General features: G+C 37.7%; 1 protein-coding gene across 1 annotated transcript in view; it reads left to right on the top strand.

Annotated features, from left to right (window-relative positions):
• The window catches only part of LOC136884399 (histone acetyltransferase p300-like), a 185,372-nt gene that overhangs the window by 46,246 nt on the left and 125,562 nt on the right, over positions 1-13,564 (top strand). Inside the window, 1 exon segment of the mRNA XM_068229923.1 lies at positions 10,685-10,739. Coding sequence (XP_068086024.1) covers positions 10,685-10,739 — 55 coding nt within the window.

Here is a 13,564-nt window from a genome sequence, read left to right on the forward strand (position 1 = left end):
AAAGAAGTTTCTTCGCTGAAGCAGTAATGGTAATAAATGTAAAAAAAAAACTTAAAGTGAATTTAATCAGACTAAATTAAACTTCCAAGTTTTAATATGCACATTAATTGCTCATTAATTTTTTTGGATGTTACATTTTAAAAATGTATTTTAATATTACTGACACTTCCTTTATAATTATGTTTTTTGTCATCATGTGTCAGGGAAAAAACTGGTATTTATGTCTGGAAAACAGGGAAATGTCAGGGAATTTTAAAATCTGGATTTGGTCGACACCCTGTAATTGAAATTCCCTTTCATTGTAGGCGTGTTGTATTGTGATAAGTGAGTATGTTCAGAATAGTGTTTGTAAATTTGTAAATATGCATATTCATGTGTGTGTTAATACTTCTTGCAGTCTTATGTTGCTGTTTAAAACTGCATGACGAGCAATCTATATATTAAAACGGTTTATTAAAAACAGCTTTGACAAATCTATCTGTCCATTCTACTGGACCGATTTGCTTCATTTTTATTTTATTCTCTCTGGAATCAGCTGCCGGTGAATCATGAGACATTAATCCGCTTTTAAGTGGATCTAATTTGAATAATCATAAAATCAAATCATTAAATAATCACTCCAATAATTGCAGGTGAAGTCTTACCCTAACCCACAATACAGTGTGTACCTAGCAGGTTGCTAAGCGACTAACACTTTCATTAATATTCTGATATATGTGAATTTCATCCTTAGTAATGCCTCTGCATGCAGCCATGTTTGATTACTACCTGTAAAGCCAGAGAGTATATGCTTCCTCTGATCATGGAACAATACTATTCCCTGCTAGATACTCTTTGATTGTCTAACCTTTCCCGCATTCCAAATATATTCAACAGATGGCAGAGCGTTCCTAAAGGCTTGGTTTCTCAGAACTGACGCATGCGAGGTGCGAGGCCGACGTTGCGTACTTTCGTCCCAATGACGCTGCGAGGCTCGTGGTTTCCCAGGCTGCGAAGCGGATCAGTTGCCGAGCACATGTCTCGTAGCCTGTGCGCTAATGTTGGAAGAGGAAGCGGATTATGCGTCAGTACTGGAGGGTTTTCTTCACCCCTATAGCAGTATCAATGGAAACTGTTGATGATCTTGTGATGTCAGATTGTATCGTCCACAACCTTCTCTGCAATGAGCGAATTCCTTGCCCAAATGAACACTTTATTGTCAATTTGGAATTAACAGAAGAAAATATGATTCCTCTGGCAGCTGACAACGGAGGTAATTCTACACATGATGCTTTCATGATAAGAGACAGCTTCAAGAAATATTTTTGTAGCAGGGAGAGAGAATCTGTATGACAAAGAGAATATGCTAACAGGGTGGAGTGAAAGTTTTTTTTCTAACGGACAAACATGTATTTGTTTACCTATAGTTTACTTTTTCTGTGACCCAATTAGCATAATAACAGAATGAACACCGTTATTAAAATAAAACACGTGATTTTATGAAATGAACAATACTGAAGTCAAATTTTGTAAAATTATATATATTGGCATATTTGATATTAAAGTACCGGTAATGGATTTATTGGTTGATATGTCATTTCTAAATCTGTTAATTATTTAATCCTTTGAAACTGAACTCATTATATTTGTTATAAGTAACATCAATAATAATAATAATAATAATAATAATAATAATAGACACCCTACCACCAATCCACAGAGGCAGCTACCACATCAATGTAAAAGCAAAGAATCCCAAGAACGGAGGTTCCAAATGACAGTAAATTAACATTAATCGTCTGGTACCTCCGTTTTTTGGAGTTTCTATTTTTACGAACTCTTTCCTTCTCAAGATCATCGTATAATACATAAAACTAGCAACATTTATTAGCTGTTCTATCCAACTTCAGTGATATCATTTTCCATAAGTTGTCTTTCACAACGTTGTTTTTGTAGCTCTTGTGTTGTAAGTTATACAACACTGGGTGCATTCGAACTTCTTCAATTAGTTCCTCGTCCACTTCGTCCGTAAAGATCATCGTGTTGCTTAAAACAGTAAAAACAAGAACAGAAACAATGTCGCCTCGCACTGCTGTCGCCTCGCACAAATCTGGCCGGACGAATCGGTGCGCGGTGACGCTGCGAGGTCTCACTGCGAGGTTGCGCACACTGCGCACCGCGCAGCTTGAGAAACCACTTGCATAAGTTCGTGTAGTCCGGATTTGTGCGAGGCGGGCCTCGCACCTCGCATGCGTCGGTTCTGAGAAACTAAGCCTTCATGGCTTACAAGCTGCAAAGAGAAAAAAGTCTACGTACAAACAGACCCCATCATGCCATACTCGTTAGATATTATCTGGGAACCCCTGTCGAATGATAACCTAGCTACACCAGAAGGAGTGAAGGCCATCTATCTTAAAGTTTTCTGCCTGGCAAAAAACTCTTCTTCGAGACTAACCTATGACCTCACAAGGCAAGTGTTCTATATAGAAGAACTGTGATTAAAAATACCATTGCCTTCTATGTGATACTGTATCAAGCTTTACATCAAGAACTGCAGGATTAAAAATCTAATATATGGATAGATTTTTGCCAGACAGCATGATGTCAGAATGGATGAATTCTGACTATTGATCTACGGTATACCATAAAGCGCTTCTTATTAAATGTTCATAAAACCATTGAAAATGGCAGGCAAAACAATATGATTATGACAGCCAAGTCAAGACGAGTTATCTGACCTATTTATGACGAATCTGTGGATCAGCACGGGTCCTCTAGTGTGTGATTAAACAGTATGATTTTACTCCCAACTGTTGTGTGTGTAATTTAGCAAATTATGCCTATTTTAAACTAGTTTGCTACGAAAGACTAAATTTGAGAAGTAAAATGCTATAAAACACTAAATTTGAAAATCAAAACACTAAATCTCTGTTTTTAAATGCTATAAACAGCGAACTCTAATAATAATCAGTTAGGCATACTTCAAAACTCAAGTTTTCATGCAGAATTGCATACTGCAGCTTGTTAGTCATTTTCTAATTGTGCCTACTATGTGACTTGGGTGTTCAATTTCTATCTTGAAATAGTATTGTTCCTGAAGTTTCAGTGGCAAACATTTCATTTTTATTACTCATACAGAGTCACTTAACTTCAGCATGCATTTTTCATTTAAACATACTTGCAGGCCACAGTAGAGTAATGATCACCTTTTCACTGAAAATTTAAACGGGAGCAGCTTTACTGAAATTGAAACCGATGTGAGGCTATATATCCTAACCGATGAAATCATTGATGCACACTGTCATATCTTGATAAGTATCACATTGTTAGTATGTTTCAATACCAGTATTAAAATTAAGCAATCGTTTACTTCAGCCTTTATTTTTAATAAGTTAAGAACTGCTGTCAACCACGTTACATACGGTATTGTGTGCACTTATTGGTAAAATGCATTCTTCCCTTTTGTTCGAACTTGCATATTTGTTTGGGGTCATGGTGTGTCTACAGGTAATCGATCATACTGTATTTCACCGTATAATTGTCACACTTTTTCTTTTCTGTCAAAATGTTGGAAAATATTGTAGGTTGCAACCATTATGTGAGAATTTTTAAATGCCAGTATTTGTATTACTCAGAAAATTAATTCATAACTAAATTGTATTTGATACAAGTTTAAGGTGCACATAATACTCATGTATGTGCGTCAAATTAATTGAAATAGTCCAAATGAAAATTCATAATTTACTTGCAACTGTTCTGCGAATGTTCCCCCAATCTGAAAATAAAAATAAAATAGGTTAACTGTCATTAATTTGAGCATTAATGTTAAAATATCACTCTTGCAAAAAATTATTTCATTGTTATGAAATATGGACTTACCGTTAAACAATTTACTCTATATATTGAGAGTCTCTGTCGTTGGTTTCGGTATCTGATGTGCTTTCCTTGCTGCTTCTCATACCAGTATCAGATTCTTCATCTCTCTGTCACAGTGTGGCATCCTTGAATCTGTCTAATCCATTCAAAATCTCAGTCCTTTCGAAGCTCTTGGCGATGATTTCAGGTGCTATAAGGTCCCAACTCTTTATTACCCATGAGCATAACAAGTTCAAGGATGGGTGCCTAATATTTCCAACGGGTGTCAATTGCTGATTGCCACTCACTATCCACTTGTAAAATCAACATGAATGGTCTTTAAATGCTTTTTTAATACATACGTCCAGTGGCTGCAAAGTAGATGTTAGGCCACCAGGAATCACTATTTGTCTTCTCTTTATTTTCATTGCACTAACTTTTCACGCGCTGAAAATTTTCTCTTCGTAGCTCTGTTTGTGTGCTGTTCTTTGAAGACAATTACATTTAGCTTGAAGCCCACAGAGTAGTTTCTATAATTACCCATAATCACAACTAATAGCTTCACATGTTTATGTATTGCTATGTAAATTACTGTCCAGAACTGTTCAGTGTTATTGTATTAAAGAACAAAATATTTCAACAAGTCCATCAAAAACAAAATGAAACTTAAATTCTTATGCACACACCTACAGTAATCACGTCACTCAGCGACAAACACACGTTTCTGTACATTCCAAAGCCGTTGGTATTTCTGTAAGAATACCTAATAGACACCACATTAGGCTCATCATTTCCTTTAATATAATGATTGTGAGCACATTTCACTAAATTTTAACACCCCTTAAAGATATGCAAAAAAGTGTTTTAATAGGTGACTGAAAATGACTTTCCAGCAAAACAAACTTTCTTATGAAGAATGAGATGTTATAGGTGATTGTAAATAATTTTAAAACACTGAATTCAGTGCCAAGTCCGATTTTCTTACAGTATACAAAACTAATGCCATACAAGTTAGTTTTACATAATAAAGTGTTCTGTAAAATAGAAGAAATTCCTGGGATAACATAAAACACACTTACCTACATTTGAGGGGTGTTCAATATATAATGCAACACATTTTATTACTCTGTCAGTTTTGGTTTTTTTTAAATTGGAATTTTGTTTTGTCCATCTTTGAATATTCCCGCTTCGTCTTGCATAGTTTCATTAATTTCTGATAGGTGGCAGCGTTGTAACTAGTCTTCAAAGTGGCTTCTGTAATGGAAGTGCGTACCAAACAGAGAGCAGTTATTGAGTTTCTTTCGGTGGAAAACCAGGGCATCGCAGATATTCATAGGCGCTTACAGAATGTCTACGGAGACCTGCAGTGGACAGAAGCATGGTGAGCCTTCTCCACAATAACACAAGACCTCACACAAGTCTTGCACAGCTGACAGGAGCTCACAAAATTCAGTGGACTGTTCTTGCTCATCCACCCTATAGCCCGGATCTCGCTCCTTCTGACTTCCATCTGTTTGGCCCAATGAAGGATGCACTCGGCGGGAAACACAACTTGAAGTTATTGATGCAGCACAACAATGGCGCCGACATCGACCAGTCGAGTGGTCAGATGTAAGGTTTTTCCAGTGTTTGCTCTATTAACCAGCATTTCAACTTAGGTCTGACACTAGACTCATCAGAGTGGGATGTGTCAGACCCTACCCACTGACGCTGGGGTGTATGCGAGTGAACTACTACTTAAATGCTCTCATTTCCCACCCTGAAGGAGTGGTGCGGGCCACCTAGAGGGTTACGCCCTCTCTCTGGCCAGGAGAGGTGATGCGGTTAAGGAGAAGTGTTAAATGAAGGAGAAGGGTAAAGCTGGGTTTGAAAATGGTGATGTAGAGGAATGGCCTATTGGCTAAGGGGGTTGTAGTTGTTTATGAGCTTTATTGACGAGTTTTCTATTGGTGGAAAAATATCTAGTTTCCTCCTTGGGAACTTAGAATTTCCATTCGGAATTGCTAGGCAGGCAATAATTCCATTGTGGAGTTTTATCTCCTGTATGCAGTTATCAGACTGTGCCTCTTATAAAGGGCTTCTAATAAGTTCACCTGCATACACCCCAGTGTCAGTGGGTAGGGTCTGACACATTCCACTCTGATGAGTCTAGTGTCAGACCTAAGATGAAACTCTGGTTAATAGAGCAAACGCTGGAAAAGCCTTGCATCTGATCTGTTTTTTCACATGCTCTATTGGTGGAAAAATATCTAATTCCCTCCTTGGGAACTTAGAATTTCTATTCAGTCGAGTGGTACCATACAGGCCCTCGTATTACGCTGGCGTAAGGCTGTAGCATTGAACGAAGATTATGTTGAAAACTAGGGTATTGTACCAAAAGGATTGGAGAAGAACATGGTGTATTTGAATCCACAATAAAACCAACCTGCTTTTAGAAGAAAAAAAGTGTGTTGCATTATATATTGAACTCTGTAACCTCTTTCGTTACACACAAACACAAATGAACAAAATGATAAAAATAATTAAGGCAGGCTAAAAATGTTTAGATGCAATCAAAAATATTGAAAATAAACGTACATTTTGCACAAGAAAACAACAAACAGAAACGATCAGGTTGAGGAACATGACGACTAAGGAAAGGATGTGGAAAGCGACTAGGACCATACTTAGGCAGTGAAAGGTGTTTGCAGTGCTGATGAAGCGAAATCAATGGTGATTCAAATTAAATACAATTTACTTAATAATTTTGATGGAAATAACATAATTTGCAAAGGTGATCAAAATAATATTACACTAGGAAATCGCAAAATAATAATAACAATAATGAATATTGACACAGAATGTACAAATTTCATTGACGCTAATTTACATTATTTCAGAAAGGAAAATCACACTGAATGTTCAAGTTTCACGGCGCAAAATTTAAGTAACATTACATTGCAAAGAAAGTAAACACACACATACACACACACACACAAGGAAGGAAGGGAAAACTCAACATTTAAAAAAAATCTTAGTACAGAGCCCTTTTAGGAGGCAACCTTATCAAAAACACTTCTGAAAAAGGTGCTCCTCCTAAATGAGAATATCCTAAGATGAAGCAGATTTACGAGAGACAGCCCTGAGGGGGAAATTTACAATTTACATTTACAACCAAAGAAAAAGGGAATTGACCATTTTACATTTTAACACAATTTAAGAAAACAAAAGGAAAAGGGAACTGCCTCTTAACAAACAGGATATGACTCGCTGCAAGAGCTAAGTCATGCGAAATTACATCTGGCAACTGAGAGAAAAGTGGGTAAGCTCCGGCGTTAAAGAGAAATTAAACTGAACACTACATTTGAAGATCACTACCAGAAAAATGAAAAAGACAAGTGTTTACCTTATAGGGGGGCCAAGAGACCCGTCACCTGGAGAAGGCAACCTCTCTCTTTGATGGTCAAACAATCAAGAATGCTTGGATGCGCTCAGCTCTCGCCAAGAGCTCTTCTGCCAGAAATGGTGAAATCGTGAAACAACCAATGAGCGCCCCGCACTTCTCACGCTCACCAATCACAAATAGTCTTATAATGGCCAATGAGGGCCCAGAAATATAATGCTTACAAAATACCTCGTGTAGCATCGAGAAATTTCCAAACTGATGAAACCGGAAATTCCTCGAAGTATCCTACCAGATCTGGCACGTGTGCCACCGCATGTCCCACAAGTTTTTCATCTTACCTTTAACGTTCCTAAGAATAACTTTTCACAATAATTAAATAATTTTGAAGTAGTGTCACAACCAAATAATTCTAGATATCTTTACACACAGAAAATATATTTTTTTAACACAATAAATAAACACAAGAACATACAAAATTCCCCACAGATTTTTCAAGTTCCAATAAATATTTTACATTCACTACAAACTCCTTTTGTACTTTTACAAAGCACAACTTGAAGAACAACTCTTTTTCTTTTCATGGTAGAAGGATTGTGTTGACTGACGTTTATAGCCGTATTTCGTAGTTTTCTTCTTCAAGCACCAGCAGTAGTTGGCCAACTTAGCTACGTTCCACCATCCCTGGTATCTTCTTTCCTTTATTTGTTGGTGGAAACTCTCACCCTGCTCATCAGTTAGGGCTCCCAAATTGTCAGGGAAATAGTCCAGATGTTTGCTCAAAAAATGGTGTTTAGAACTCATATTGCAGCAGAGCTCAAATTGTTTCAACATATTTTCCACAATTGTCATGTAGCTCATATCTTAAGTTTCCCCAAAATTTATCGATGACTTCTCTGAAAGCACACCATGTCCGACATTCATCATCATTCGTAATGCCCAAAATTGCACTGTTCTTCATGAGGAGCCTAATCTGTGATCCATCGAATACGCCCTATTTTATCTCGGCATCTTACATAAGTGGAAATCTTTTGTTTAAATACTCGAAGCAAGTACCATTTCTGTCTATTGCTTTCACAAATTGCTTAATGATCCAATGTTTGATATGCAAAGGGGGAAGTAATAGTTTTTTAGGATGAACAAGACTAGCATGAATTACATTTTTCTCTCCAGAAGTTAAACTTTCTTCTTAGACCACTCTTTCATTGCCCAATGTTTATCTCTACTTGTATTATCCCAGTGATACAAAAAGCAAGGTAATTTTTTGTAACCTGCTTGTTGTCCGGCCCCGCGGTTAAGGGGGCAACGCATCCGCCTATCACCCGGCGGCCCCAGGTTCAATTCTGGGCTGGGTCAGGGGTTTTTAATTGTAAATGGTTAATATCCCTGGCCTGGGGACTGGGTGTTTGTGTCGTCCTTAACGTTCCTTTCCTCACATTCATCACAACACTTCTTTCATTCCAACGCAGGTTCATATCATATGGTGCAAGTAGGGCCAGAAGATTTCTATAGGTCGATGCCCCAAACAAATAGCATTTTTTTTTAACCTGCTTGTTGGCCTAGTAAAATAGCAGCTACCTTTAGGTCTCCACGATGTCCCTGATACATGAATCGAAATTTGCTTCTGTTATCAGTAACACTGCTTTCAGGCATCTCTTTGATGCATCGATAAATAAATGCCAGACATTACTATCATAATTTTCACCACCTAACTGAAGAATTAAACCTGATATGTCGCAGCAGTAAACTTCCCTACCTGTTTCTCAGTGACCTGTGTTGGGTGGAAGTAGAGAGCCTAAGGGGATGTTCCCAGGAACAAAACATACAGAAGGATTACTTTGAGAGAGAATTTTAAAAACTTATCACAAAAAAAATTTTTTTTTTTTTGAAACACATCTTGTTTGTCACATGCTGTTTAGGGAGGCAACTCGCTTACGAGCCTGTGTGTTGGTAATGATTGTCCTTCTGGGATGAGCTATATGGGAATATGTGCTATATGCCCAGTGATTTCTATTTAAGGTGAAGCCTCATTTTGATTTTTGCCAGTCGCGAGTACAAATTTGTTTTACGTCGTACTATCTTCCTGCTGCACGGTTTCCAATGTTGTCTGCAGGTTGAATAACCTTAAGATATCTAGCCTAAATGTAGCCATACTTAATATCATCATTGCACCTAGAAAAACTGCTATGTGATATATTTCAACTTTCAACTCTGACCAGAAAGGTTCTGTCATCTGAAGTCCAGTATTGCATGAATTATATCAACAAATTTTCGTTCTAGGTGATGCATGTGCTGGGAGTCAGTATTTATCTAACAACATTGTTACATAATGGTATTTCGAGACACGACGACAATATGTGGTTCACAATTCACTTGTAACGTGCTGCTGATGCCACACGGACCAAGGCGAGACACCATCGTTACAACCCAAATTTTTCCTCGCTAAATTCTGAAAAAAACAGCGCAGAGTGTTCACGTTGTTGTCATTTCGTTGAGTTTTCAAATACGATTTTGCACTGTTATTCTTGTCCTACGAAGTAGACACCTTGTTCTTCATAGACAAATTTTTAAAAAATTTCTTATCCTGAAAAGCTGGGAGTGGTGGGTCTAATACGTGGGTAAATATGGTTTTCACTAATGCATATTTCTGTGCTGGTTGGTAGTGTGATGTATGTAAATGAAGATTTGTATTAATACAATCATTAACACCAACTCCCAAGTTGGAGGAATTAACCAGCCGCGGCTTAAATCCCTCCTGAGCAGAAGCTAATGTTCTGCCCACTCAACCGAGCAACCGTACAGCTCTTGATTTAGTGTATCCCTGCAACACAGAATACTTTTCTCAATCCACCAGTCCTTCATTACATTCTTCAGGGGAGATGTGGGTCACTCTAGCACTGAACATTATGGTATGGGATGTTATCAATCACAGCTACACTCGGGCATTTTTCTTATGATTTTGTGTTTGTTTCATTTGGATATCTTTTCCTAACCAATATTATGTGGTCAAATGAAGTTTGAAGGTACAGTAATGGCGTTTATTGAGTTGACAAAATTGAAGGGACAAGAGAATGTTAGGAATGCTGTCAGTTTGCTGTTGGTCTTCTGAGCAAATTTAAACAATATTTGATATCTTTTTCATCATATTTCCAAGTTTTTATGTCCTATTTTCATAGTTATTACGGTGTAAGTGCATGCATGTTGAGTTTTTGGGTCATAGGAATCCAGTTGCTACTGATAACAGCTGATTGCCCTGGTTTTTTGGTGAATGAATTGTGAAGTGTTTAGGGATTACACATAGACTAAAGATAGATTTTGGTTAAAAACATCCTTTTCTTTCTTTTTATTTAATTCAATAGTTTGGTCAAGAAGAAATATAATTTTATTTTGTCATTCTCTGTTACTGATATAATCCATTCTTATATTCATACATGCTAATTTCTCATACTTGATGTTTTTTAATTGCAGGCTGAATACTACCACTTGCTGATTGAGAAAATTTACAACATCCGGAAAGTACTGGGTAAGTAACCCCATACCTGATAGATTTATGTCTTAAATGGTCCAATATGTAAATACCTTCCATTTTGTATGGTGAACATATCACTTTCTAGGCCTTCATAACTGTATATGGTCAACACATGACTCTGCGGCCTACAATACCATGTTTACTTACTTTTAGACGCCATCGCATAATGGATATCCCCCCAGTTTTCCCCATAAAATCTTTGATAAAAATTAATTTTAAAAAATATTCTTGGTGGATTACATTTCAAATCTTAAATTTAGGTGGAATGCTGTATGCAATAAAACTGGTAAATAGATAGGTAGATAGATAGAGAGAGTGTGTGTGGGTGTGTGCGTGCGTGCGCACAGGGGGGGGGGGGTTGTGGATAATTTTTGAAGATGACAAGGCTGGAATAGTAGTGTTCAAATTCAAGTTTTTAAACAACAGTGCGTGAAAAACTCTCTTCGCAATTGGTTGACTTTATCGTGCATAAAATAACCCTCTGCCTCCGTAGTGTAACGGTTAGTGTTATTAGCTGCCTTCCTTGAGGGTCCAGGTTCGATTCCTGGTACTGCCAGAAATTTAAGAATGGTAGGAGGGCTGGTATGTGGTTGAAATGGTACATGCAGCTCACCTCCAATGGGGGTGTGCCTGAAAAGAGCTGCATCACCTCGGGATGAGGACACAAGATTACTTACTCATCCAATATTGTTAGAATGCTTGTGTCAGTCAGTTGTGCTGATAAGCTTTCTTTTGCAGTGGATAGCAATAAGTCAAAATACAGTAATTAACTCACACTGGGATTTATTAATGGATTTTTTTACCAATAAATACTGCTGCATTAATTTCCATTTTTAAGTTACATTATTTTTATGCTACACTTTACTACTGGCACACTAGCCAGACCAATATGTTGCTTCCGTAGCACCTGTGAAACACCTAACATGGATCTTCCTGCTCCCATTCACACCCAGACTGTCAAACCGTGTTTGATGATTGTTTCACATTTAAAGTCCTCAAAATATTTACCTCCATCTTTCCACCTTCTCGCCCTTAAGGATTCTGAAGATAGGAATCAACTGGTGCTCAAGTCCAAGGAAGCATACAGCCATAACATTAGACATCCGCTCCTTTCTTCCATCTGTCTCCCCACTCATTCTATTTGCATACAGTGACCACTACCATTATTGTTCTATCCTCTATGAATATCTTGATCTCTGATGAAGAGAATGAGTCAGTTTCTCAAAGCATGTACGTTGGTTGTAAAGTAGCATAGTTTTTATGTACGTAATAATATATTGGCAGGGTGGACCCACTAAGATCCTTTGAGTTATATAATTGTACCATCTGTGTTTGATTACATTAGCTCTGATGCTAGTTTTTGATCAGTAGGTCAATAGTAGAATCCTTTGTAGTGAGACCATCAATACATCCATCATATGTAGTTACTTCTGGTTTGCTATATGGCTGCTTCCAGTGCTCTTTGTTGAATTATATCATATGGGTTACATCAAAACCATTTTCTCTACCTACAGTACTTTCTCGCATAATTTACCCCTTTCTTCTTAACATTTAGGGGAAAAACTTTGATAGGATGGTGGTGAAGGGAGGAGAATATGTGGATATAATGCGATGACTACAAAAAAAAAAGTCGCACGTAAAATTGAGGTACCGTATACAAATTCATTTATTTATCAAATTAATACTTAAAAGCAAATAACTAAATTACTGGACTAGTTGGCGGCTGTGAGCTTGAATCTGGGAGATAGTGGGTTCAAACCCCACTGTCAGCAGCTCTGAAGATGGTTTTCCATGGTTTCCCATTTTCACACCAGGCAAATTCTGGGGCTGTATTAATTAAGGCCACGGCCGCTTCTTTCCAACTCCTGGGCCTTTCCTATTCTATCGTCCCCATAAGACCTATCTGTGTCGGAGCGCAATCCCACACATCTTTAGCCAGTCTTTCCTTACATCATTTGATGCCCTGCTTGTTCCTGCATTTGAACGACAATACCAGCTGGAAATTTGCACCTCGGCAAAACGTTTTTTAAAAATGAAAAGGGTGTTAGCTTTCTACCATCTTCCACAACTGCCAACATGATGGTACTCCATAATTTCTCTGCGCCTGTTGTTTTAATTAATGTGCTGGGTGCACCCTTCATATGCATTGTCGTACTTTGCAACATATCAAAATAAATGTGTGTTTGGTGGCGTTTCTAATTTGAGAAATATGAAAATCATTTTCTTGTCTAAGTTTAATGATGAACTTATGTAATTCGATGAATTTGTCTTTTAATCTTGCAGTAGCCGCTGAGCCAGCTTGGTTTGTCTTCACAGACTAAGTCCATATCTTAAAAAAAAAAACAACGAACAGGTCGTCCCATGTTGGCGTTAAATTGTGCGCTTGTAATGCCATGTTTTATTGTTATGTCCTTCACTTGCGTATGCATCATTTCATATGATACTGGAATGCCATCATTTCTCAGTTCCACGACACACTCAAGTACTTGTTCCTGGATGTAGGAAATTTTCCGCACTTTGGTCCGCAAAATGATCATCAAGTGGATTTAGCCGTCTTTAATTCTATTTTCTGAGCCTACACTGGTTCTACACCAGTCTCTCTTCTGTGCACTTGATTCTGTTGATTTCTTCAAAATAAACAACTGTAAGTTTAAACTGCACACTCTGTCTTCTGTTCTTTCATTCCATTTCGCACATCACTTCTCAACACTGAATGCAGCTGTTGTTTCCTTATCTCTAATCCCGCCCGAAAGGCAAGTCACTAGCAGGTAATTGGAATGTATGATTAGTTTCCGTGGACTTGCCATTTGCAGAGTTAA

The sequence above is a fragment of the Anabrus simplex genome, chromosome 12 (assembly GCF_040414725.1).
Source record: "Anabrus simplex isolate iqAnaSimp1 chromosome 12, ASM4041472v1, whole genome shotgun sequence".
Lineage (NCBI taxonomy): Eukaryota > Metazoa > Arthropoda > Insecta > Orthoptera > Tettigoniidae > Anabrus > Anabrus simplex.